The sequence below is a fragment of the Rhipicephalus microplus genome, unplaced genomic scaffold (assembly GCF_043290135.1).
Source record: "Rhipicephalus microplus isolate Deutch F79 unplaced genomic scaffold, USDA_Rmic scaffold_16, whole genome shotgun sequence".
NCBI classification, from domain to species: Eukaryota; Metazoa; Arthropoda; class Arachnida; order Ixodida; family Ixodidae; genus Rhipicephalus; species Rhipicephalus microplus.
The window spans coordinates 9,122,320-9,149,941 of NW_027464589.1; the positions used below are offsets into that span (position 1 = coordinate 9,122,320).

At 47.5% G+C, this 27,622-nt stretch overlaps 2 protein-coding genes across 4 annotated transcripts in view; both read right to left on the reverse strand.

Annotated features, from left to right (window-relative positions):
* The window catches only part of vito (nucleolar protein viriato), a 157,428-nt gene that overhangs the window by 115,988 nt on the left and 13,818 nt on the right, over positions 1–27,622 (reverse strand). The gene's annotated exons all lie outside the window — the stretch shown is intronic.
* On the reverse strand, positions 12,928–23,506 carry LOC142784961 (uncharacterized). Its single transcript, XM_075883355.1, has 2 exons — positions 22,858–23,506; positions 12,928–22,780 (listed from the first exon to the last, which is right to left on the reverse strand). Exon 2 carries the CDS (start codon positions 15,512–15,514, stop codon positions 14,306–14,308), a length of 1,209 nt encoding a protein of 402 aa, XP_075739470.1. The 5' UTR covers positions 15,515–22,780; positions 22,858–23,506; the 3' UTR covers positions 12,928–14,305.

The window sequence follows — 27,622 nt, forward strand, 5'->3', positions numbered from 1 at the left end:
ATGGCGGTAGCACCGGATTCCATGGTGAGTACGGCAAAGGGCAGGTGTAGGCTACGGCGGCGGGTAAATACGTCAGACGGGGTGAACAAAACAGTTCCGGCAGGAGCGGCCGTACAGGTCAGGGCTACAAGGGTGGATGTTCTCGGTGCTATTTCCGTGTCTGCAACAACGACAAGTTTGTAAGGTTCAGGAAGAGAATCCACCAAGCAAGAGATTGGCAGCGGTGTAAGGGCAACTTCTGCACGTGAGCAATCTATGATGGCCCGATGACGCGAAAGAAAGTCCCATCCAAGAATGACTTCGTGGGAGCATGATGCCAACACAAAAAATTCAATGGCATAAAGTTCCCCTTGGATAATGACACGTGCAGTGCACACAGCTGTAGGTTCTATGCACTGCGAGTTTGCCGTGCGGAGCAACAGGCCCAAAAGAGGCGTCGTCACCTTTTTCGACTTGTGGCATAAGGTCTCACAGATAATGGAAACGGCGGCTCCTGTGTCAATAAGCGCTTGTGCGGCGGTCCCCTCAACATTGACGTCATAACGTTTTGCGATGAGAAAGATGGAGGCCTTAAACAGTTCGAATGGTATGCAGCTGTTGCCTCCGGAGCTGCAGCGATCAGTTTCTCTCTTCCGTAGCAGATCGGTGACGCATAGGTGACAGGGAGTGTCGTCGGGGCGATGATGACCGATAGTTTGCGTAGCGTCGATGACAGTCAGTGGTGTACCTTGATGACGTTCTAGACGAAGCAATTGGCCTGCCCACGGTGTCAACTGGAGGGAGATCTCGGCGACAGTGGCGGGCGACGTGTCCAGCGATACCACAGGCGAAACAGATGGGACTATTATTCGACGTCCTCGAAGCGTCTGAGCGACGGTAAAATGGAGCTGGAGATCTCGCGTAGAGATATGGTGCAGCAATTGGGGTTGTAGGCACGACATAGGGCGGCGTGGCAGGTTGAGCATACGGCATACGCTGTTGCGTAGACCAAGCAGCGACGGCGGCATACGTGAGAGGCGTAGTGACAGGTGGTTGCTAATGCATCGGTGGAAGGGCCTCAGCGACTTGGGTCCGGATGGCGTGTTGGAAGTCCGGTGCCAAAGCTTGCGCGGGCTCATGTGTCAGTGGCAGCAGTGACAGCTGGCGCGCTACCTCTTCGCGGACGAAGTCCTTGATTGTCGAAAGCAGCGGCTGCTGATCGGTAGGATGGGCAGCTAGGCGCAAGCTTGCGAGCGTGTCTGGCGTCGTGAGGGCTTGACGAGCGATTGCGCGCTGCCTACGCAACTCATCAAAGCTCTGACAGAGAAAAACGAGCACAGCAATTGTGAGGGGATTTCTCGCGAGCAACATCTGAAAGGCGCCGTCGTCAATGCCTTTCGAAATGTGCCTGATTTTTTCTTCCTCAGGCATGATAGAGTTGACGCGTTTGCATAAATGCAACACATCTTCAATGTACCCCGTGTAGGTCTCGCCTGGTTGCTGCGCACGGTGACGTAAACGGTGCTCGGCTTGAAGCTTGCGTGCCGCAGGTCGTCCAAAGTCGTCCGTAATAGCAGTCTTGAATGCAGACCACGTAGGAATGTCAGCTGCGTGGTTATTAAACCACAGTTGCGCCGTGTCCGCAAGGTAGAACGTGACGTAGCCCAGCTTACTTGGGTCGTCCCATTTGTTACTTGCGCCGACTTTGTCGTACCTTCCCAACCAATCATCGACGCCCAACTCAGTGGAGTCCGTGAAGATAGGAGGGTCTGGTTGAGGATACACGGTGCTGCAAGTGACATGGATGGTCGAAGGTCCCACCTGGAGATGTGTCTCGGTGGCCATGTTAGTGTCACGTAGAGGGGGAAGCTTACGGGAGCGAAGTTCCAGGTTTGTACGGGAGTCCACACACCACCACATGTCAATTTTTCAATTCAATTTCAAAATTTGTTTTATTGTTTTCTTGTACAAGACACAAGAAACAAAAGGATGTTGGGGCTAAAGGCATATAGCCTGACATAGGACCTAACACCCTTGTACACAGTTCGTACATAAAAAAACTAAAAAAAAAGCTTTCGCGGCATCAGTCATTCATGAACAAAAAAAAGCAACAGAGAAACGATAGCTGCCAAAACATATGTTACATTGAATCTGACTGACTGTACAAATCTTGTAACATACTTACTACATAACATACTTAAATAACAATCACTCAGATTGTTAAAATAACAATCAATCAAATAACAATCAAATGACACGTAGTTTATTCACGTATAGACCTACTGGAAGGCCGAGGAACGCCAGAAGAGCAAGGAACGTCAACAGGCCAAAAATACAAAACAAGCGCTAGCTCGGGTCGCGCGTGTGCACCAACGCTGTGGCTTGCCGTTTCTTGCTGCTTCGTCGTCGTTCGCATAGTTCCCTACAAAATAAATAATTTGCCCAATCTGCACTACTAGTCATCAGAAAAAAGGAACTGCACTTATAATTCCTATGCAGGCAACTAGAGTATCATATGCCCGACGCACTAGAGTCCCTGTAGATGTTCACAAGAAATGTTGCCGCAACCACAGACTAAATCAAACAAACATTCTTAAAAAGTAAACTCCCGGCACTGAAGAACAGCAAAGAACTCCAGAATGACAGCAATACCACCAAGAGCGTCATCATTCTCTCATCAAGACAACTATCGAACCACGAGGCAAGTGTTCTATCTAAAAGACACAATTTCAGTACAACTCCGCAACCTCTTTCACAGGTCATCACAGCTATTGAAGACGGCACACAACACATAAAAAGCGAAGCAAAAGACAACGTAAGACTCAAAGTCATTCAAATCCTCTTGAAGCTGCCAGCACAACGACGAAATAACCTTACAAAAACTGAACACGCAACACTTCAAGAACTTCCAAAAGACTCAACCATAACCATCCTGCCAGGAGACAAAGGCAATTCAACCATTACACTTGATCGAAAATCGTATGAAGACGAGATATGAAACCTTCCGAACAACCCTTAATACTTAAAACTCCCGAAAGACCCCACGCGCAGGATTCAACCCAAGCTAAACAAGCTATTGGCTGACATTTCCAAAAAACCACCCAGGATCAGAAACAGTTTACTTACGCCTCATATACAAAAATGGTTCTGGGCAGGGATTCTACGGCCTTCCAAAGATGCACAAACTAAAGATTCCGCTACGCCCGATAGAACATCACCACTTCGCATGCCGTCGAAACATCTACACAGGACCCTGTCACCACTAGTGGGGAAGACCACCACGCATGTAAGAAACGCCGCCCATTTTATTCAGCGTATGTTGGAGGTGATGATCGGCAGTGACGAGAGCCTCTTGTCATTTGATGTAGTTTCTCTGTTCACAAGAGTGCCCGTACCCCTCATGGTCTTAGTTGCCCAAGAGGGATGAAAACCGCAGTGAAAGGACGAAGCTCAGAACAGACGAATTGTGCCGTCTGATGGAGTTCTGCCTCAACGGGACATATTTTTCTGTCATAGGTTATTTCTACCAAGCAACAAGTGGAACCGCTATGGGAGCCTCCATTTCAGCCCCAGCGGCAAGCAAACCTGACAATAGAGCACATCAAAACACGAGCTTTGGACACGTTCGCGGAACCACCAAAAACATTTTTGAGATATGATGGACATCTTTTGCATGATAAAGGAGCCTAACATCGACAGTTTCCTGGTAGACTGAAATTCAATCGAGCCGGCGATTCAATTCACCGTGGAATGTGAACAGAACGTTCTTCCTTTTGTCAATGTACTAGTGAAACGGAAAAAGCGAGGGTGAAAGGGTGTTTGAGCTTCCATGTCTACCGAAAACCTATGCACACCGGATGACGCGAGAAAACCACAATACTATTAACACCCTGCCACACCGGGTAGAAGCACTAGAGCAAAAAGCCACCATAAAAACTAAAACCAAACCCAGACAAGTACTTTCTATGGATCCAACGGCACAGCTGCCAGGGCCAACAAATCTAATGTAATCATCATGGTTTCCACAACCCAAAACACGTTAAAAATTTGACAGTAGAATTGCGCTAGCTTCGCAAACCGCAAAACCCCACTGCTGCAGTATATCAAAGTGCAACCCAAAAAGCCTCATGTAATATTACTTACAGGAGACCCTTTATGAGACGCTCACACTATCGGGTTACCACCCCATCTCACAACGAGGGGAGACCAAGAGAGATGTAGCCACACTCATCAGTAAGAAATTCGCTCACATAGCTCATGAAGTGTTACCCACCCGCAGCCACTTAGAGGCGATACTCATTGAACTTGTAACAAACCATTTTCTAAAACAAAGTGTTTTTATCCTTAACGTTTACAGATCCCCTTTAGATTATAGACAGCCCTTCCATGCGCTCTTAGCTAAAGCCACAACCCTCGCGCGAAACTCTCCACTTGTTATAGCAGGTGACTTCAATGCCCCAAGCCTGTCATGGGGTTACGCCCAGGCAACAACGAAAGGCACTGATTTCACGCAAGCAATAGACAACCTGTCCCTCAAACTCATAACAGATCACCGATTCCCTACGAGACTTTGCACATCAATACAATGCAACACTACACCGGACTTGGCATTTATTTGTAACGTCACAGGCCACACCTGGACCAATATGCAAGAGAACCTGGGCAGCGATCACTTCATCATACATACTGAACTACCCAACGCGTCATCCCCACCACGCACATTCACACTAACCGATTGGGATGCCTTCCGCACCCTCCGCAAAAACAACACAAAGGAATGCAACACATTCACTTAACTACTCGCCTCAATTCAGGAAGACAAAGCCAGAACAACGACAACCATACAAACAGAACTAGAGGTCTTGAGAATGGACCCGCACCTCGCACATTTGTTCGAGGCAAAAGCGTCAATACTCGCGCGCTGGAAAGCATGACGACTAAACATACGCTTACGAAAACGCATATCAGTACTAAGCCAAGGCATCACAAAATATTGCACCGAGCTCACACGACTCCAATAGCATGAACTCTGCTTGGCGGTCGACGGCCACATGAGAACTGAAGGTAAACGAAATCTCCTAAAATACATGCTTAACGACTGCCAAACAAAAGATAACCAGAGCCATGCTATAGAACATCTTTTACACTCACACAAAAACACGGGAGAAACGAAATCATCCTTTCTTAAAGAAATCACAAAACGACACTTCCCCCTAAAGACTGCACAACCCACCGACTACCCACAAATAGAATGCGAAACAATACCCGGACTGGATGACCACTTCACGGAGCCTGAAGTTCGGGAAAGATTACACAACCTGAACAGCCACAAATAGAATGCGAAACAATACCCGAACTTGATGACGACTTCACGGAGCCTGAAGTTCGGGAAAGATTACACCTCAACAGTCGATGCGCCCCCTGTCCTGACAAGGTAACCAGAATTGCAGTATTTAGACGGCCAAGCCATCACACTATTCAAAAAAGATATTAACCCCATGTGAGAACCAGCCAGGTACCTGAACAAAGGCGCACGGCCAAGGTAATTCTTCTCTCAAAGCCAGGTAAACCACTAAACTTCGACAATATACGGCCTATCTCCCTAACTTTATGTATAAAAAAAGCAGTTGAACATGCTATCCTAAATCGTGCATCGCATTACATAAAAGATCACGAACTCTTTCCATTCAGCATGGTCGGGTCCCGTTCGCACTTATCAACACAAGACGTCATGCTATTACTAAGGGAACAGATCTTCGACTAAAAAACGAGAGATCTTCGTGGCATCCTCACCCTAGACCTCGCTAAGGCATTCGACAGCGTATCCCACCGCTTTATACTAGAATCCATTGCCAGCTTCAGTCTCGGTATAAGATTCCAGGCATACATTCGTTCTTTCCTAAAAGACCGAAGGGCCAAGATTCGAATATTGCAACTTACATCTAACACTTATACAATAGGTTCCAATGGGACACCACAAAGGGCAGTAATTTCTCCACTCCTTTCTAACATAGTAATCAAGGGACTGTCTGACAAACTCCGCGACATCCCCAGCATAAACCACATTATATACGCAGATGACATCACCATCTGGGGCCCGGGACGCTTCTTGACGGAGTTAGAACAGGCCCTTCAAACCGCTCTCAAAACCACAGAAGCCTACCTCAAGAACACTGAACTGCAACTGCCAACCACGAAATCAGAGTTGCTGCTATATTGGCCATCTTGCCAAGGCGCTCGTAATTTAACGCCCTTGTATGAACTACCCATAGTGCTACAGGCCAAAGAAGGGCACCGAATACCCCGTGTGCACTCCATACGCCTTCTCAGCCTCCTACTCGAGGCCACTGGCTGCCATGCACGAACAATTACACACATCACAGCAAAAATGCAAAATATGCTCCAACTGATTCAGCGAGTCTCGGGATTCAGACGAGGCCTTGGAGAGGCCAACCTTCTGCGCATATACCACGCGTTCCTGATGAGCCACATCAATTACGTCGCCTCTACCCACAACTGGACGCAAGTGGAAAAGATAAAACTAAACATGCTCATGCGCAAAAGCATTGATTGATATATGGGGTTTAACGTCCCAAAACCACCATATGATTATGAGAGACGCCCTAGTGGAAGGCTCCGGATATTTCGACCACCTGGGGTTCTTTAACGTGCACCCAAATCTGAGCACACGCGCCTACAACATTTCCGCCTCCACCGGAAATGCAGCTGCCACAGCTGGGATTGAAACCGCGACCTGCGGGTCAGCGCAAAAGCATTAAACAAGTCCTTGGTTTATCTCAAAACACGAGTACTTCCCGTCTCGACCAACTAGGCATGCACAGGAACATCGATGAACTGATCGAGGCCCAGACCACGGACCAAGTGATTTGCCTCTCCTTCTTTAAGGCAGGCCGCGAACTTCTAAACGAGGCTGGCATGTCCCCACATCCCTACCTTGAATGCACAGTAACCCTCCCCAGAGCTGTCTGCGCTATATACATACATGGTAAACCCACTTCCACGAATTGTTTACCCGCAACACAACAAAGGTGCCTGGACAGCGCTCGCGCGATCCTCAACCGTACCTTTGCGAATCACAACTCTACCGTCTTCCTCGATGCGGCGCAGTACAAAAATTCCTCCACCTTCACATTAGCGGTATTAGATGGCGACGGAGCCCTACGCTCAGCCGTCTCGGTTAGGCTAGCATCGGTTAGGCTAGCAACGAGCGCCATAGCCGAGCAGGTTGCTATAGCTTTAGCGATGGTCGACCCCTAACACACCCATGTCTTCACAGACCCTTGCGCTGCCATTTGGGCTTACGAAAGCGGCAACATCGCTCGAGAAGCAGCCCATATTTTACAAGCACGCAAATGCATGGGCTTGCATTACCTCTCTTGGTTTCCTGGCCACAAGGGCAAAGAGGTCCACCACAGCAACGCAACCTCAATGAAATGGCTCATGATCAAGCACAAGAACTGACCCACCGCGACGATCAATCAGCCAGTGTAGAGCTGGGCCCAGACGTACAGTTTAATTATCTTTTACTCACCTTTCACGAAATTACCTCCTACTGGCGAAACGACAGAAGCCAATACCCTTTACCACATGCAAAGCTCGAAGGCGCGCAAGAGGTAGCTTCTCGCATGCTACAAACGAGATCTTACCCATCACGGGGCAAACTCAGCCATTACAACTCAGATTCACAATGCCCAGACTGCTCAGAAGTGTCCTGTTCACTCAAACACATGCTCTAGCAATGTCCCGCGTTACCTCGAGGACCACTCGCCAGTGAGTTCGACTGGGAGGAGGCACTCAGGAGCCCCAGTCTCAGAAACAAACAAAAGGCAGTTCAGAGGGCCGAAGAACTAGCGGAGCGCCACCCCGTTCCCGCATCGACTCTGGCGTCGCCTACAGTAGCGGCTGCTAGAGTGTCCCTCATAGACTCCCTGGTGGCTATAAAGTCTTCAGGACTATTTAATAAAGTTCTTCACTGACTGACTGACACTGAATGACATTTGACTGACACCGGTTGACTGTCCACAAAACATCAGTGGTCAAGGTACACCTGAATCGCCCAGAGGCCATCTTCAGCTCCCATTAAATGCAAAGAAAAGAAAAAAGTGATCACCACCGAACTCCTTAATAATGAATACCTGAACAATGAAGAGCTTTATTCACCGAGTAGGCCAGCATGGTGATGGCCAGAAAAGTGCCCCCACCTTCCTTCTGCTAAGAGTGACCAGAACAATGGATCCTATCCCAAACATTCTGATTGCATCTCGGTACCATATGTTCCGGGACTCAGCGAGCAACTGCCCAGGTTTCCGAGGAAGGAAAGCATCTAGGTGGCGCACAAACCCGCTTAGACAATCCGGCGACTCTTGTCACGACCAAAAGACCAGCTGCCAAAGAAAGATTCCTTGAGCTAGTCTATGAGGTTCCATGCACAGACTGTCATGCCACTTATATAGGTGAAACAAAAAACTTTTCCGAAAGGGTACGGCAACATCGAAACAATGTGCGTAGCTTCAACGCTGAACAAAACATTCTCGCAGAACACAGCGAAAAGATGGACCATCGCATCGATTTCGAGGACACCCAAGTCGTCGACACGGAAGCTAGCCACACAAAATGGAAATATTAACCACTCAGCTGGTACCACGACACATCGCTTCGCCCGTCTCGGCCAGGGTACGACGGTCACCGTGCCAACGACGACTACATTGTTCGCCATGACGACCCTGGTTTTCGAGGACCTTCAACAACGTGGTCTCTTTATCACGAGTCGCCTCCTAATCGCCAGCCCAATTCCGCCCACAGGTCACGCTCTCCATCTCCTGCTCAGACATCGTCAACGAATCGACGTACTTTTGCTGACCTTCGGGGAACAAGGTCGCCCAGCCCTTACTGGGGAAACTAAAGGCGGCGACCTCTCGGGGTAAGGTCGCAGCCCGACCGCAAGACGATAAAAACTCCCCAGTACTGCTGCTATGCAGCGGCGATGGCGTAGTGGTTAGAGCATCCGCCTCGCATGCAAGAGGTCCGTGGTTCAAATCCCGGTACGGCGCAGTTCCCAACCGGATTAAAAAAAAAAATCCGCGTGTTGATGGAACTGCATTAAGAGGCCTGGGGTGCGGCCTCACCGGCAAACACCGCCGAGAACGCACTCCCTCACCAGAGAAGGATTGGCCACCCTGGTGCAGTATTTGGCTACTACCTCCCACATGCTTACGTCAAATAACTCACGGCCCTCAGTCCCCAGCAGCTGCGAAGCAACTGACCACGGCGGCGGTCAGATCTGCAACGCAGCAGAGGGTGCTAAGAATCTCTGGATCCGGACAGGCCGCCATTGGAACCTGAACTTGGCAACGTTTAACGCCGGAACCTTATCTAGTGAGGGAAGTCTAGCTGTACTATTTGAGGAGCTAGAGGGTGTTAAATGGGATATAATAGGGCTCAGTGAGGTTAGGACAGATGAGGCCTATACAGTGCTACAGAATGGGCACGTCCTTCGCTACAGGGGCTTGGCAGACAGAAGAGAACAGGGAGTGGGGTTCCTAATTCACAGAAACATAGCTGGCAACATAGAGGAATACTATAGCATTAATGAAAGGGTGATAGGCATCGTAATTAAACTGAATAAAAGATCCAAGATGAAGGTAGTACAGGCTTACGCGCCTACATCCAGCCATGATGACGCTTCAGTTGAAAGCTTCTATGAAGACGTGGAATCGGCAATGAGTAAGGTAAAAACACAGTATACTATAGTGATGGGCGACTTTAATGCAAAGGTAAGGAAGAAGCAGGCTGGAGACCAGGCGGTAGGAGATTATGGCATCGGTATTAGAAACGCCAGAGGAGAGCTACTAGTAGAATTCGCAGAACGCAATAATTTACGGATTTTGAATACCTTCTACCGAAAACGAGAAAACCGCAAGTGGACATGGAGGAGCCCTAATGGCGAAAATAAGAACGAAATAGACTTTATAATGAGTGCACACCCTGAAATCGTGCAGGATGTGGAAGTGATTGGCAAGGTACGATGCAGTGACCATAGAATGGTACGGTCTCGAATTCGCCTAGACTTGATGAAGGAACGACAGAAACTGATACGCAAGAAGCCAATCAATCAGCTAGCACTGAGAGGGAAAGTACAGGAATTTAGAGTGTCGCTGCAGAACAGGTACTCGGCTCTTAGTGAGGAAACCAACCTTAGCGCAGATACAATGAATGATAATCTGACGAGTATCATTACGGAGTGTGCAGTGGAAGTTGGAGGCAGGGTAGTTAGACAGGACACTGGCAAGCTTTCCCAGAAAACGAAGAACCTAATTAAGAAGCATCAAATCATGAAAGTGTCAAGTACAACAGACAAAATAGAACTGGCAGAGCTTTCGAAGTTGATTAATAGACGTAAAGTATGCGATGCAAGAAGGTATAACATGGAGAGAATTGAACACGCTCTGAAAAACGGAGGAAGTGTCAAAGCATTGAAGAGGAAACTTGGGATAGGCAAAAGTCGGATGTATGCACTAAGGGACAAAGAAGGCAAAATAACTACTGTCACGCAGTTTATTTAAGTACAGATCTACTGGAATGCCGAGGAACGCCAGAAGAGCGAGGAACGCCAACAGGCCGAAAATACAAAAACAAACGCAAGCTCGGGTCGAGCGCGTGCACCAACGCTGTGGCTTGCCGTTTCATGCTGCTTCGTCGTCGTTCGCATAGTTCCCTACATTGGCCCCCGGTGAATAGCGTACCCAACCTGGCGACTTAAGGCGTAGTCACTATAGCGGGGTCGTAATACGGCTTCAGGCGACTCACATGCACAATTTCTCGGCCACGACGGCGTAAGTCATGAGACTGTGTCAAAGGCTCAATCTCATAATTGACTGGTGACGTACGGGCGAGAATGCGGTAGGGCCCGTGGTATCGTGCCAGTAATTTCGACGAAAGGCCAGGAGTGCTCGGTGGAATCCAGAGCCAAACGAGAGCACCAGTCGTGAAAGTAGAGAGATGTCGGTCGGTGTCATGCCGTAGCTTCTGGTGGCCTTGGTCCTCGGTTGTCAGTGAACGGGCTAATCGTCTGCAATCTTCTGCGTACCTGGCAACATCAGAAATTGCAGTGTACTCAGAGGAGTCGGGCGTGTATGGGAGGATAGTGTCCAGCGTGCACGATGGTTCGCGTCCGTACAACAGAAAGAAAGGGGAGAACCCTGTTGTCGCGTGCGTAGCGGTGTTATACGCATACGTGACGAATGGAAGGACAGTGTCCCAATTGGTCTGGTCTGAAGCTGTGTACATCATCAACATATCACCGAGAGTGCGATTAAATCGTTCTGTGAGGCCATTCGTCTGCGAGTGATATGCTGTCGTCATGCGATGAACCATGTTGCACTGAGCGAGCAAGGCTTGAATGGCGTCAGACAAGAAAACACGCCCCAGGTCGCTCAAAAGTTCGCGGGGAGCACCGTGGCGAAGAACAAAGTTGCGCAGTATGAAAAACGCAACTTCCCTCGCGGAGGCTGCGGGTAGTGCTGCCGTCTCCGCGTAATGCGTGAGGTGGTCCACGCCGACAATTATCCACCTATTTCCAGAAGACGACGTGGGAAGTGGTCCGTATAAGTCGATACCAACGCGGTCAAACGGACGCGCTGGACAAGGCAGAGGCTGAAGTGTACCGGCAGGGTGTTGAGGTGGGACTTTACGTCGCTGGCATGCAGTACAAGCACGTACGTACTTGCGGACAAATGTGTACATGCCGCGCCAGTAGTACCGCTGACGTAAACGGTCGTACGTTTTGAGAGCGCCAGCGTGAGCGCTTTGCGGGTCGTTGTGGAAAGCAGTACAGATTTCCGAGCGCATGTGGTTGGGTATCACTAACAGCCACTTCCGACCTTCAGACGTGTAATTCCGCCGATAGAGTAGGTCGTCTCGAATAGCGAAATGTGTGGCCTGAGGGCGGATAGTTCTTGAGACCAAATTAGCTAACGGATCAGTCAGAAAGGCGAGGAGTTGGGAAATCCACACCTCTTTGCGTTGTTCCGATGCCATGTCTGTGAAGTCAATTGGTGTTATGACAGCTGAAGAAGGTGACGAGGGGGTTGGGTCAGCCGGTAGCGGCGAGCGGGATAGTGCATCAGCGTCGGAGTGCTTGCGGCCGGATCGGTATACAACACGAATGTCGTATTCCTGTAGGCGAAGCGCCCAACGACCCGCGCGCCCCGACGGGTCTTTGAGCGATGATAGCCAGCATAGAGCGTGGTGGTCCGTGACGACTTCGAAAGGGCGGCCATAAAGGTATGGGCATAACTTCGTCAATGCCCAGACAATTGCGAGGCACTCTTTTTCCGTGACGGAATAATTACACTCGGCTTTCTTGAGGGTTCGACTCGCGTAAGCGACAACGTATTCTTGGTACTCTGGTTTTCGTTGAGCCAATACAGCACCAAGACCGACACCACTGGCGTCGGTGTGGACCTCCGTAGGCGCATCAGGGTCAAAATGACGTAGTATTGGAGGTGATAGTAATAACCGCCGCGCCGAAGCGCGGTGAAGGATTCGTCGCACTCTTTTGACCAAGCAGAAATGCCTTTGGAAGTTGTCAACAGGTTGGTAAGAGGCGCGATGATAGAAGAGAAGTTGCGCGCAAATCGACGAAAGTATGAGCACAGGCCGATAAAACTTCGAAGCGTCTTGATGGAATTGGGCTTCGGATAGTCGGCCACGGCGCGGAGTTTCGCCGGATCCGGGAGAACACCCTCTTTGCAGACGACGTGACCCAGTATAGTGAGCTGACGTACGGCAAAATGGCACTTCTTGATGTTAAGTTGAAGGCCAGCAGAGGTGAGACACGTGAGAATAGCACGAAGACGAACAAGGTGAGTTGAAAAGTCCCGAGAAAAAACGACGATGTCGTCTAGGTAGCAAAGGCACGTCTTCCACTTGTAGCCGCGAAGAATGGTGTCCATCATCCGTTCAAAGGTAGCTGGGGCGTTGCAGAGTCCAAACGGCATGACGTTAAACTCATACAGCCCATCAGGTGTTACAAATGCAGTCTTCGATTGGTCAGGATCAGCCATTGGAACTTGCCAATATCCTGAGCGTAAATCTAAAGAGGAGAAATATTCTGCCCCTTGCAAGCAATCGAGAGCGTCGTCAATGCGTGGCAACGGGTACACATCCTTCCGAGTTATCTTATTGAGCCGGCGGTAGTCGACACAGAATCGGATAGACCCATCCTTTTTGCGCACAAGTACAACAGGGGACGACCAAGGGCTCTGCGATGGCTGGATGACACCACGCTTGAGCATATCGTCGACTTGTTCGTTGATAATACGGCGCTCTTCCGCTGAAACTCGATATGGTCGTTGGCGTAAGGGAGCATGAGTACCGGTGTCAATGTGGTGCGTGATGTTCGCTGTGCGACCCAAAGATGGTTCAGCGCAATCGAAGGCAGAACGGAACTCTCGAAGAAGGGACAAGAGTTCCCTTCTTTGTGTCGCCGATAGCTCAGCGGCAACAGAGGGCTGGAATGAGTCTGGCGCGGGCAGTGTGGCCACAGGTGGCGTCATAGCATTGAGCTTGGGGTGAGGTGCATGTTCGGCGAACTCTAGAGGGCGCAAGAGGTGAACGTCTTGTATGTTACCCAAACATTCTCCGCGAAGTAAGGTAACTGGCGACGATAGCGAGTTCGCGACGAGCATGGCGGTAGCACCGGATTCCATGGTGAGTACGGCAAAGGGCAGGTGTAGGCTACGGCGGCGGGTAAATACGTCAGACGGGGTGAACAAAACAGTTCCGGCAGGAGCGGCCGTACAGGTCAGGGCTACAAGGGTGGATGTTCTCGGTGCTATTTCCGTGTCTGCAACAACGACAAGTTTGTAAGGTTCAGGAAGAGAATCCACCAAGCAAGAGATTGGCAGCGGTGTAAGGGCAACTTCTGCACGTGAGCAATCTATGATGGCCCGATGACGCGAAAGAAAGTCCCATCCAAGAATGACTTCGTGGGAACATGATGCCAACACAAAAAATTCAATGGCATAAAGTTCCCCTTGGATAATGACACGTGCAGTGCACACAGCTGTAGGTTCTATGCACTGCGAGTTGGCCGTGTGGAGCATCAGGCCCGAAAGGGGCGTCGTCACCTTTTTCAACTTGCGGCATAAGGTCTCACAGATTATGGAAACGGCGGCCCTTGTGTCGATTAGCGCTTGTGCGGCGGCCCCCTCAACATTGACGTCAATAACGTTTTGCGGCGAGAAAGATGGAGGCCTTAAGCAGTTCGAATTGTTTGCAGCTGTTGCCTCCGGAGCTGCAGCGTTCAGTTTCCCTCTTCCGTAGCAGGTCGGCGACGCATAGGTGACAGGGAGCGTCGTCGGGGCGATGGTGACCGATGGTTTGCGTAGGGTCGAGGACCGTCAGTGGTGTACCTTGATGGCGTCCTAGACGACGACGCCATTGGCCTGCCCACAGTGTCGACTGGAGGAGGATCTCGGCGACAGTGGCGGGCGACGTGTCCAGCGATACCACAGGCGAAACAGATGGGCCTATTATCCGGCGTCCGCCAGGCGTCTGAGCGACGGTAAAATGGAGCTGAAGATCTCGCGTAGGGATACGGCGCAGCAATTGGGCTTGTAGGCACGACATAGGGTGGCGTGGCAGGTTGAGCATATGGCTTACGCTGTTGCGTAGGACGAGCAGCGACGGCGGCGTACGTGAGAGGCGTAGTGACTGGTGGTTGCTGATGCACCGGCAGAAGGGCTTCAGCGACTTGGGTCCGAATGACGTGTTGGAGGTCCGGTGCCAAAGCTTGCGTGGGCTCATGTGTCGGTGGCAGCAGTGACAGCTGGCGCGCTACCTCTTCGCGGACGAAGTCCTTGATTGTCGAAAGCAGCGGCTGCTGCTTGGTAGGATGGGCAGCTAGGTGCAAGCTTGCGAGCGTGTCTGGCGTCGTGACGGCTTGACGAGCAATTGCGCGCTGCCTACGCAATTCATCGAAGCTTTCACAGAAAGAAACGAGGACAGCAATTGTGGGGGGATTTCTCGCGAGCAACATCTGAAAGGCGCCGTCGTCAATGCCTTTCAATATGTGCTGGATTTTTTTCTCCTCAGGCATGGTAGAGTTGATGCGGTTGCATAGATGCAACACATCTTCAATGTAGCCCGTGTAGGTCTCACCTGGTTGCTGCGCACGGTGACGTAAACGGTGCTCGGCTTGAAGCTTGCGTGCCGCAGGTCTTCCAAAGACGTCCGTAATAGCCGTCTTGAATGCAAACCACGTAGTAATGTCAGCTGCGTGGTTATTAAACCACAGTTGCGCCGTGTCCGCAAGGTAGAATGTGACGTAGCCCAGCTTACTTGGGTCGTCCCATTTGTTACTTGCGCCGACTTTGTCGTACCTCGCCAACCAATCTTCGACGTCCGACTCAGTGGAGCCCGTGAAGATAGGAGGGTCTCGTTGAGGATACACGGCACCGCAAGTGACATGGACGGTCGAAGGTCCCACATGAAGAGGCGTCTCGGTGGCCATGTTCGTGTCACGTAGAGGGGGAAGCGTACGGGAGCGAAGTTCCAGGTTTGTATGGGAGTCCACACACCTCCACCAGATGTCACGCAGTTTATTTAAGTACAGACCTACTGGAAGGCCGAGGAACGCCAGAAGAGCTAGGAACGCCAACAGGCCGAAAATACAAAAACAAACGCAAACTCGGGTCGAGCGCGTGCACCAACGCTGTGGCTTGCCGTTTCATGCTGCTTCGTCGTCGTTCGCATAGTTCCCTACACTACCAATATGGATAGGATAGTTAAAATAGCGGAGGAGTTTTACAGAGATCTGTACAGCAGCCGAGACAACCACGACCTTAATACTATAAGAACTAGCAGTAACCCAGATTACACCCCACCAGTAATGATAGAAGAAGTCAGAAAAGCTTTGGAGAGCATGCAAAGGGGCAAAGCTGCTGGTGAGGATCAGGTAACATCAGATCTACTGAAAGATGGAGGACAGATTGTGTTAGAAGAACTAGCCACCCTGTTTACGAGGTGTCTCCTGACGGGAAGAGTACCAGAGTCTTGGAAGAACGCTAACATCATCTTAATACATAAGAAAGGAGATGACAAGGACTTGAAGAATTACAGGCCGATCAGCTTGCTCTCTGTAGTATACAAGCTATTTACAAAAGTAATTGCTAACAGAGTAAAGAAAACATTAGAATTCAATCAACCAAAGGAACAAGCAGGATTTCGAACAGGCTGCTCAACAATTGACCACATTCATACTATCAATCATGTAATAGAGAAATGCTCAGAGTATAACCAACCACTATACATAGCCTTCATAGATTACGAGAAGGCGTTTGATTCAGTAGAAATATCAGCCGTCATGCAAACACTACGGAATCAAGGCGTAGATGAAGTATATATAAACATTCTGGAAGAAATCTACAGGGGATCAACTGCTACCATAGTGCTTCATAAAGAAAGCAACAGAATACCAATCAAGAAGGGTGTAAGGCAGGGGGACACAATTTCCCCAATGCTATTTACCGCGTGCTTACAGGAGGTTTTCAGAAGCCTAGAATAGGAACAGTTAGGGATAAGAGTCAATGGAGAATACCTTAGTAACCTGCGCTTCGCTGATGACACTGCATTGCTGAGTAACTCGGGGGACGAATTGCAACTCATGATTACGGAGTTAGACAAGGAGAGCAGAAAGGTGGGTCTTAAAATTAATCTGCAGAAAACGAAAGTAATGTGCAACAACCTCGGCAAGGAGCAGCGCTTCGAGATAGGTAATAGTGCACTTGAAGTTGTAAAAGACTATGTCTACTTAGGGCAAGTAATAACCGCAGAGCCGAACCACGAGATTAAAGTAACTAGAAGAATAAGAGAGGGGTGGAGCACATTCGGCAAGCACTCTTAAATTATGACAGGTAGATTGCCACTATCCCTCAAGAGGAAGGTATATAACAGCTGTATCTTGCCGGTACTTAGCTACGGAGCAGAAACCTGGAGACTTACAAAGAGGGTTCAGCTTAAATTGAGGACCCCGCAGCGAGCAATGGAAAGAAAAATGGTAGGTGTAACCTTAAGAGACAAGAAGAGAGCAGAGTGGATTAGGGAACAAACGGGGGTTAAAGATATCATAGCTGAAATCAAGAAGAAGAAATGGACATAGGCAGGGCATGTAGCGCGTAGACAGGATAACCGCTGGTCATTAAGGGTAACTGACTGGATTAGCAGAGAAGGGAAGCAGGTTAGGGGGAGACAGAAGGTCAGGTGGGCAGATGAGATTAAGAAGTTTGCGGGTATAGATTGGCAGCACCAAGCACAGGACCGGGTTAACTGGCGGAACATGGGAGAGGCCTTTGTCCTGCAGTGGACGTAGTCAGGCTGATGATGATGATGATGATGATGATGATGATGATGATGATGATGATGATGATGATGATGATGATGCTGCTGCTGCTGCTGATGATGATGATGATGGTGGTGGTGGTGGTGGTGGTGGTGGTGGTGGTGATGATGATGATGATGATTATGATGATGATGATGATGATGATGTAACCTTACCGAGTCTATATGTGCATGGTCCACGGAACCAGTGGAAAAAGCACCGCAGCAACGAGAATGGCGGGAAGAAGGACGATGAACAGGGGGACACCACCAAAAAAGTTGCTAGCTTCGGAGCGTAAAGAAGGGACCGAATCAGTCTCGAAATGTCATCTGAGTCCTTACTTTCTAAGTTTCAACTTTAGAAATTTAAGACAAAGTTTTGGCTAAAAAGTTTATTCGTATTTTATTTGTATGGACGTGTCAAGGCTACACTTGTTAGCCCATTTTAATTAAATATTTCGAGTATCATCATTACAATGTCTAGTTAACAGTTTTCTCAAAAAATAAAACATAGCCACAATATGCCCTTCATTTCCTATTGTCTTGCAGACTATCATTAAGACACTCACCTGCCTGTAAACACTAGAATTAACGCTGCAGCCTACTGACACCGCACTTCCCCCACTTCAAAGCCATTCAAGAAGAGCCACACTATGAAAAGCACTGCTTTCAGCTCACCTTGACATAACAAAAAGCTCTTTTTATCCTGTAGCTCTGCCTTTTTTTTTTCATGGCACCCTCTTGGTCCTGACAAGAGAGCTAAGGTGTGTGCCGCAGGACCTCGTTACAGTTATTTCAATCAATCTTGGTTACAATCGACATTCAATCAGCATCTTTGCATAAACGAAAGTTCACTGATGACATGCATGGTCAACTAAACAGCTTAAAACGAAATTACAGGAGCGTGCAACACATTCAACATTCTGCTCAAAAGGATTAGTTTATTGAATGTTTAAGGAACAATACGGTAGGTGCTTAAATACTTCACCATCATATCAGCACGTAGCTTTTTTTTTTAGTTTAAGAAACCACTGCTAGCCACTTCGATTATTATAGCATGAAGTTACCCTTTCAAGGTACAGTGGCGGTCAAAACATTAGAGACCACAGCAGCACGCGGCAAGCAGCATGGCGGCCGTCGGAGAAGCTGAATAGTGTGCACTACTTACACGCGTCCTCCATTTACCACACAGCCTGCTTGTTTGCTCACTTCAAATGCGCACCCATCACCATAAACACTAGGTGTCACTTAATCAGAAGCCGCAAATAAACCCAGCGATGGTACTGTAATAAAAATATGAAGCTTGTACTGGCGATGCACTGAACGCCACGCTTTACACGTTGTTCAAGGACATTCCACAGAGAGCAAAACATGCTTTGCCTCAGTTTTTCCTAAGTCAACATATGTGATAAGATCATCCAACAGATTCACTTGCAGCACACGCTCATGCACGCTGCAATTTCATGCAAACTGCAATTTCTTCTAGTGCTCGGAGCAAGTATCAAGAGCTCGTTAATAAGTGCAATGAAATAAGAAACTTGCATCCGGCTGCTTATAGCAGAAAGCTACTAGAAAATAAACATGTGATAAACAAAAAGAGCACAGACGAAAAATTTGCCCTCTCCCCCTAGATCACAATTAGGTTCTTGTCAAACAGAAATCTTTTCAATCAGGCAAGTTGCTCGGTGGTTTTGCAGCGACTACATATGTGGCACTTTGCGTTATCTCCGGCGTTCCAGTGCCTGCAAACTTGAGGTGAGCGAACGAGCAGGCTGACAAGCAAGAAAGGACGTGTGTGCAGTGGACGCTCTCGAGTTTCTTAAGCTGCCGTCAGATGGCGTCACAGTGAATTTTGCAACATGCTCTCGTGGTCTTTAATGTTTCAACCCCCCCTGTACATGTACAGCCAGCGCATCCTATATTTTATCAGTTCCAGCCAGATGCAGCCAATCTAGCCGACCGCCACCCTCTCTTAGAGCCATTTCTGCTCTCACCCATCGCATAGCCTTCGTGTGTTCTTTGCAGTCATAGGGGAGAGAACCCATCATTTAGTGCCTCACGACGGATGACGGAAATCATACAAAGTAATTTTTGTTCAGCTGTGTAAAGATCCGTAAGTGGCGTCTTGCGTTAAAGAAATATTGTGCTCAAGAGCAGTTTGATTTAAAAATAATTCCATTCATCCACAATCAATCGGGTCGGGTTAGACTATATCAGCTCAAAACATAAAGAAAAGACAAAGAAAAGAAACAACAGAGCCCCAATTGCTTATTGACGGCTGGATGCACCATGGAGTGAAAGTGTGACGACAGCATAAAATGAGTTCACATGTCCCGTTGTCAGAGCCACATGCAGCAAGTGCACAGTGTTGCGTTTGGCGAGCCACCCTTTTGCCGAAACCGCCAGAACGGAAGAAAGACTGTTATCTCATTTTATGGAGATAAGCAGCAGCGTGAAGGTGCCCTGCTGTTTTCATGCAGCGTTGCCAGAATGTAAAGTGGGCACGACACCAGACATTCACAAAAATTTCTCCAGATTTCACCAGAAATTGAAATTGTTGCGAAATTCATAAAAATGACCCAAAATCAACATGTTTTTCAAATAAGCAAACATTCGCTGAAGTTTTTTTTTACGTTGCAACTAGAGCGAGTGTATTTATTCCGAAAAATTGTTTATGCCTCTTGCCAGACGGTGTTCCGTCGAGCCCCTGGACTAGGAAGTCGACATTCAGAAAGAACTCATTTTATTTTTCACAAAGTCATGATGAGGTGCCTTTACGGTATATTGTCAAGTGTTGGGAAAAAATTTTAGAAATAAGCACTAGAAGCTTTAATGAAAAAATGTCATTAGCAAAAAGTTATGATTGTTCCCTCATGGAAAAATACCAAACATATAGATTCTAAGAAAATCAAAAAAAATTTTGACACAGATACAGCGCTTACACACGAGGATCAGGAGCGCTAAAAATCTCGATATTTATAGCTGGTACCATCCTAGATCCTTCTTCAGTATGCCTTTCCTTGACCGCCAACCCGCCATTTCTTTTTTTTTTTTTCTAGGTTGTTTTGCTGCATGAGCGCGGACGGGATATTTTTCAATGCAGTGCCGATCACTTGCCCAGCAAGCACATGTAGTGTAGAGGCCAGACTCAATGCCAACTTTCTTTAAAATGTCAAATGCACTTTGTTGTCATTATTGCAATGACACATTTAGAAATGAACTGCATAGACAGAAACTTTCTTCAGCAATATTACGGGCAATAATTTGCTCATTGATCATGACCAAAAGCAAAAATTTGACACATGAAAAAAACTCGCAATTCAAACTTGGTCTTATACCTTAATCATCACTTGTGGCATTGTAGATGTCTGAACCAAATCTGCTCAGCATATCTGTTGTAATATTGAACTTCACACAACACCCCTCTCTGGTATACAACGCTGAGCGAATTCGTACAATTGTATCCAAAATTTTCAGACACATTTTGTTTCGGTACTTCGTCTTCACGCATGTAACTTGGCTGAACACACGCTCCACCACTCCATTGGACACGGGGCACGAAAGGCATGCCAGTGCATACAGCGCAAGTTCCTTGTAGGGCTTTTCGCCCATGCCATTTTCGAATTTGAAAATTCCGGCCCAGAATGCAGGGGAATTCTCAGAAATTTTGCCTTCAAAGACGGCCTCCTCCTTTTAGAGATGCATAATGATTTCTCTGTATTGCATTTCTATAATGTCCAGGTTTTCTTTGGTCAGATGTTAAAGTGGAAGTTGTAAAACGAGAATTCGTGCCGTTTGGGACAACACTCGCGAAGGATGAAGTCTACTCATGCCCTGAAAAATGGCTTGATTGGAGGGAAGACGCTTTTCCACTTCTTTCAGTAGGTCCATCAGAAACTCTTGAAAACGCTGTTTTAACCCTTGCATGGCAGCTTTGTTGAGATTAGACTCCTGATGCTGACAACGGAGGAGTTCACTGACAAACTGAGCTCCAAAGTCTGTCACTCCCACAGAGAGTCGGTGCCCTTGTTTGTAGAAAATTCTTGACTTCAGTGTTCGATGGAGTAGGTCGAGCTCTTTGTACATTTTATCTGGATCAATGTTGACTGATGGGAAGAAAGCATCAATTTTTTCAAATTCCGAGACGACTGGAGACAAAAAGGTGAAGTAAAGGTAGTTTGCATCGTCACACAACATGTCATAGATCAATCGAGCTTTGTACCTGACTTCTTGAGTACCTTCTCCAAACTAATGTAAAGTAAGCCTTCAGCTCGTTCCAGTGTCGGAGAAACCTCTTGATTACATGCCCTCGAACTAGCCAACGTGTGGCAGATAGCTTCAAAAAAGGCATGTTGCAATATTTCTGGTCATTCTGTGCTCCCGCATCTTGTTCATTCATGTTTTCAAAAAGTTCCTTGTAAGTATGACGTCAAAGTGTACTGTTTGCAAACCACGCTGGGATTTCAGCAAGGAGAGAGCCGAGACTAGAAGGCAGGGTTCCGAATGCCTTTTGCACGCAAATAGCCAAGGAATGGCATACACATTTGTTCAAGATACAATTAGGCGACTCCTCCTTAATTCTTGACCAGACGTTGTTGTGTACACCGACCATTACGGCAGCACCATCGCATGCAATGCCAACACAATCCCTAAGGCAAATCCCATATTCAGAAAGGCAATCCCTGACAATCTGAAAAAGTGCCTCGCCAGTGGCGTGGATCATTAGATAAAGACCCAAGAATGCAGTCACCACTTCGCCAGATTTTTCACTAAAATAGCGTGCGCAGATTGCGAGCAATTTCTCCACTGTGACGTCCGTGCTCTCATTCATCATAAGGAAGAACTTTTTGCCTTTTATGTCAGCAACGACTTCGTCTCCAAGTGAACGAGACAATACAGAATTGATTATAGCAGTACACTTGGTACGGTGAAGACTCAGGTGTTCAACAGAGCTCCCTTTTCCATTTTTTTATCACTTCTCTAAATGGTCAATTGCCAATGTAGAGCAGTGGCAGCAGGTTGTAAGGGCTAGCTCCAACTCGGCACGTTTTACTTCATCTGACAGATTTGACTTCTTCGGGAAATTCAGGGTCCTAGAAACCGGTGCAGCCTTTACAGTCCCTTTGTGCTGACCTCCCTGAGCATGTTTAGTTAGAGTCCCACGAGGTGGTTGCAGATATCTGCGACACAATTTGCAGAATGGAAGGTTGGTACCTTGTGATATTGCACTTGTAAGCCATGGGAATTCTGTTTCCCAAAATTCAAGGTACTTTCTGCTGTCTTCATAGGACTTGCGGGCTCTCTTTACTGTCTTGGCACAGCCTGCATTCTCATCTCCCGGATCTCCGTCCGAAGTTGACTTGCGTTTACCATTCATGGCGACAGCGTGAAGCGGTTGAGTCTAGAACAAAGAATCGGTGCATTTGTGGAAACGCTGTGAATAAAGAAACACAAATAAATAATTACTGACAAACTTACCAAATCACGATGCCATTTGCCCATGATCTTAGGCCACCAAATTCATACAGGCTAGACGTCGTTATAAAGCTACAAAACGAGCGGAGCGGCTGTACCGATCGTACCGACTGAAGCAAATGCACGTGTGCTGGCTGGCCCCTTGACAACAATGACAACTGGAAGGTGTCGGCAGCCTAGCGCACCCAACCAGCGTTGCTCTTGCCGCGGTAACTGCATTCCTTCACTATAACAGCTGGCGCCGTCTACTGAAGCCTCTTCTAACTAGGCATGCGTTGTAGAAAGAAGCTTTCGTGCTACGTGCACTCCAACTATGCCCTAGCGGTGGCGCAGCAGCACAGGTATTAAATGAAGAGTACAGTCAATAGACAAATAATACAAGTCAATAGGCATATGAGAATATAAACTATATTGTGCATGCCTTAGAATTGGGTGGTCATAGGCGCTATTAGTGTTAAAAGGTTGGATGAGCCATAGAGTTTCTCAAAATTAACTAGAGGGCACTCTGGCGCTGCGATCGTTCAGCAACCATAGGAATGATGGGTAGTACACACATTTGCCTAGTCTTCGTACTTGCGGGTGGCGAATCGTACTTGCGGCTTCGTTTATTGCTGTGTTTCGATTTTGTTTTGAAAGAAAGATTCAACCCTTTTGAACTTCCAGACCCAATTCCGAAAGGTAATTCGAAAAAAATAGGGTGGTGAAGCGCAATCACTGAACATTTGCTGATTTTTGTTTCGTGAGAAAACAGCTTCAAGCCACACGAACACACAAGGAGCCAAAAGCAGGCCAGAAGTACGAAGTTTAGACAAATGTGTGTACTACCCATCATTCCCATGCTCGCTGAAGCGCTGTGCATTGCAGCTCCCATAAACACTAGCGCCAGAGTTCCCTCTAGTGTACATTGGGAAACTCTATGGGATGAGCAACCATGGTAGGCGTAAGTTGGTAGACTGATTTTCCCCAGATTTCACCAGATGTTGGCTGGTGTGGAAGCTTGCAGTCCTGGCCACCAGAAGCTCCAGAATTTCACCAAATTTCCAAAATCTGGTGACGAGTTTCACCAGATGGCAACGCTGTTTTTATGTACTGGGCGGTACGTGGCTGCTATTATTCAATGGAGCACTGCGATCCTTGACGTTGGCGTGAAGATGCGGCACGTGGCGTCTTCGTGCCCCAGAAAAAGCCACAATGCTGAGTTTCCGCCACAGACGGATACCAGACCACTACACTGCCCATCTCAGACTGATGAGCTGACGACGCTCAAATCAGCCCCAGATGTTCAAGCATTTGCCCTCAGAGGTGCCTAGCCTGCGACCCCCGTTCGAAAAAGCACGAGTGGTCGGCCCGAGCGACGATATGACAACCATTACACCCCACTGGCTGGAAGCAACATTTGCCAGAGGAGGCAGCATCGCCGAGACCATACACATGATTAGTTTGTGTATGTGTGTTTGTTGGGGGCAGTGCCGGCATAATGACCCTCGTGTGTGCTGTGGGCCCTTATATTGGACACTACAGTGAGGACCTATTCCCCGATATAGGGATCAGGAGAGAGGAGGCTGTTTATAATCAGCCCTCGGAGGCTGCTTCGTGCTTGTTCACTGAAGTGCTTGTTCAATAGAGAGCCTTTCAATGTAGAGCTATCCAATGTAGAGCTACGGGCCAGAGAGGTCTTGCCATGTAAATAAACTCTCTCTAAGTTCAACTTCCTCCTACCTTAACATCTTGATCCCGAATCTTCAGTGCCTGCAATCCCGGTCGCGACAACAGACAACCAACCCACCATGGCTACACAAACTTGTGCATTTCCTTGTGCAGTAAAGCCATCTCGCAATTAACCACCAGATGGAGGGGAGTCACCACCTGGCAGCACCTTGGCTGAAGCGTGCCGAGTGTTGATCGCTCCCTGCATTGTCTGCTAGCCCCGCCGTGTTTCCACGTTCACATACGTCACGCACGGTCTCAACGGGTTGTTCGGTTATGTTGGCAAAATATTAACTGCTTGTGCATATGCCTGAAACGACGTACAAAAGCATTTGGTCTTGCTCGGCTGTTAATGCAATGTAATAGGATCAGTGAGTGCAATTTTCCAGAGTGCTGTGTGTTGTCATACACTTTATTCACCAAAATAATTTCACTGTTGGTGTTGCTTACTGCTTCAAGCACATCGCAAATTGCAATTTGCATCGTTTAAATTTGCATTAAAATTAATGTTTAAATTAAAGTTTTAACTATGCATTAATACAATTGTAATCAATAAAGTTGAAAGTGTCTTCTGTCAGTGAAGCTTTCACATATAGCTGCATTCTGTGCAATGGGTAGCATGCTTACAATTATAAGTAGTTATGGATGGATGGATTGATGAAAGAACTTTATTGAGGTCCAATGGGTCGTGCTAGTGTCCTAGCCCGAAGCGAGCCACTCCCACGATGGTACCGAATTATCTTGCTTTTTAATTATTTATTTATTTATTTATTATTTATTAGTATACCCTCAAGACCCAGAGGGTGTTACAGAGAGGGTGGGTACAATATGAATGTGGCAAAATAATAATAATAATAATAATAATAATAATAATAATAATAATAACAACAGTGAAGGAAATACAACAAATAAAAGTTAAAACAGAAAAAAAAAAGCTTCACAGCTGCTTCACAGGCCCTTTGGACTGCCCATAATTTTCCCTTTAATGAAGTACTGTGCAAGGCTGCGTCCCATCGTTCTTCAGTATTTTCCTTGTCGCTGCATAATGCGTAGCAACGCCAGAGCATACGAGCAAGATCGAGGGTCTTGTGGCATTTATCGCATGTTGTAGAAACACAGAACTCCAGATAAATCCTGTTAATTACTAGAGGGCTTGGAAAGGTTTGCGTTTTTAATTGTCTGAGTGTTATGGCTTCAGCTCTGTCTTTACTGTGTGGAAGTGGGAAGACCCTGCGTCCTAGATAAAAATGTTTTGTTAGCTCATTGCATTCAGCAACCTCAGCATCTTGTTGCCTTGTGGCTGCATGGTTGACAAGCCCTCGTGCAGCATTGTGGACAGATTCGTTGAGGTTTGCAAGAGCACCGTTGATTTTTCCCATCTAAGCAGTTTTGAGCGCGAAATGTTTTTAAACTTGCTATCTACCCACAGCAAAGTGTTAACGGAATAAATGCAGTAACCTGCGTGCCTTTTGTAATGGGTGGCTGGCTTTGAACCATGGTAATGACATTCCGACGGCAATGTACGCTTATACCACAGAATATTACTTTGATATTACATGTTGTATTGTTAGACCCGTATACAGGAATCTCGTATTTGTAAAGCCTAGAAGTTGTATCCACTGATTTCCCAAGCAGACTCATATAGAACACCTGCTTGCCTCGGGCCCGGAAATATTTAGTATCTTATTTGCATTTTTCGCAATTTTTCACTCACAACCAATGACTCCGACACCACAGTGGGTGCTGAAATTTTTGCGAAACGTGCTCTCTTGCAATAAAAATTGACACAAAAAACTGAGGCGTTCACAACAAATGCTTGTGCTGGGCCCCCTTTTAGGTTTCTTTTGTAGAGAATTTTACACCATGCCGTTTCACGTACCTTCATACATTTAAAAAATATTATTTCTACCATTTCATTTGTGATCTATTACATGTAACAGTCACATGGCCACTTTCTTTAGCTTAGGTAACTGTAACACTTGCCACGTGTGATTTTCGGGCATTTTGCGTGATTTGTGGAGAGAAGAGAAAGCAATTTTTAGCTGAGTTTGATCATTTATTGTGAATTTAAGGCCGCGTGCTGTGCTATAATATTTGGCTCGCGTGTTGTCGGGAAGCTCTACTACCAATCGGCAGTGTTTTAGGGGCGAAGCTCCTTATGGCGTGGCTTGGGCGTCCCTCGTATGTAACCACCAGTGGCACATACCCGAAATAGGTATAACACTTGACCTCCAAGGTGGTGCCAGTGAGAGATTTCTTCTGTGCGTTGTTTAAAAATAAAAAATAGTGCTCAATGTACATGCCAATGGCTGCTAATGGGGAATGAGAGACATGAGCATTCGGCTTTTAGTCAACGCGCACGCTGCGATCCCCATTAGCAGCCATTGGCATGTCCATTGAGCACTATCGGACAAGAAAGGGATGCTACATTATACTCGCTGGGTGTAACCTCCTTAGCTTTAGAAAGGTTTAGCGAGCGCTGAGCCGCAGTGCCATGAATACAATGAACTTGTATTTACCATGAATGAACTCAAGGTGGTTAAAAATGAGAAGTAGATACGAAGCGCAAGCCGTAAGAAAGTAAAAGCCGAATTCTCCTGTCTCTCATTTCTCATTAGCAGCGATTGGCATGTAAATTGAGCCCTATCTGACAGGGAAAGGTTGCTACATTATACTCGCTGGGCGTAACCTCCTTGGTTTTCGAAAGGTTTAGCGAGCATTTGGTCGCAGTGCCATGAATACAGTGAACTAGAATATACCATGAACTCGAGGTGGTTAAAGGTGGGAAGTGGACCCAAAGCACAGGCCGTAAGAAAGTATGCGTGTGCCACCTCTCGTTTAGTCCTTGGAGTGTCCGCTGGATGGCGGTGCTTCTATATGGGGTATATATGATAAAAAGATGCGAGATGGTGGGACTTGGAGTGGTGAATAGATGAACGAACGGACACACAAACAGATGCATGGATGGACGCATGAACGGACGCAGGGGCGGATGCACGAAAGAACGCAGGGACGGGCGCACAAACAGACGCATGGACGGTCACACAGACGGACGCATGGA

What these genes read in the sequence shown, in the direction of transcription:
- LOC142784961 (XM_075883355.1), bottom strand. Translation starts at nt 15,514, where the DNA reads ATGGCCACCGAGACGCCTCTTCATGTGGGACCTTCGACCGTCCATGTC.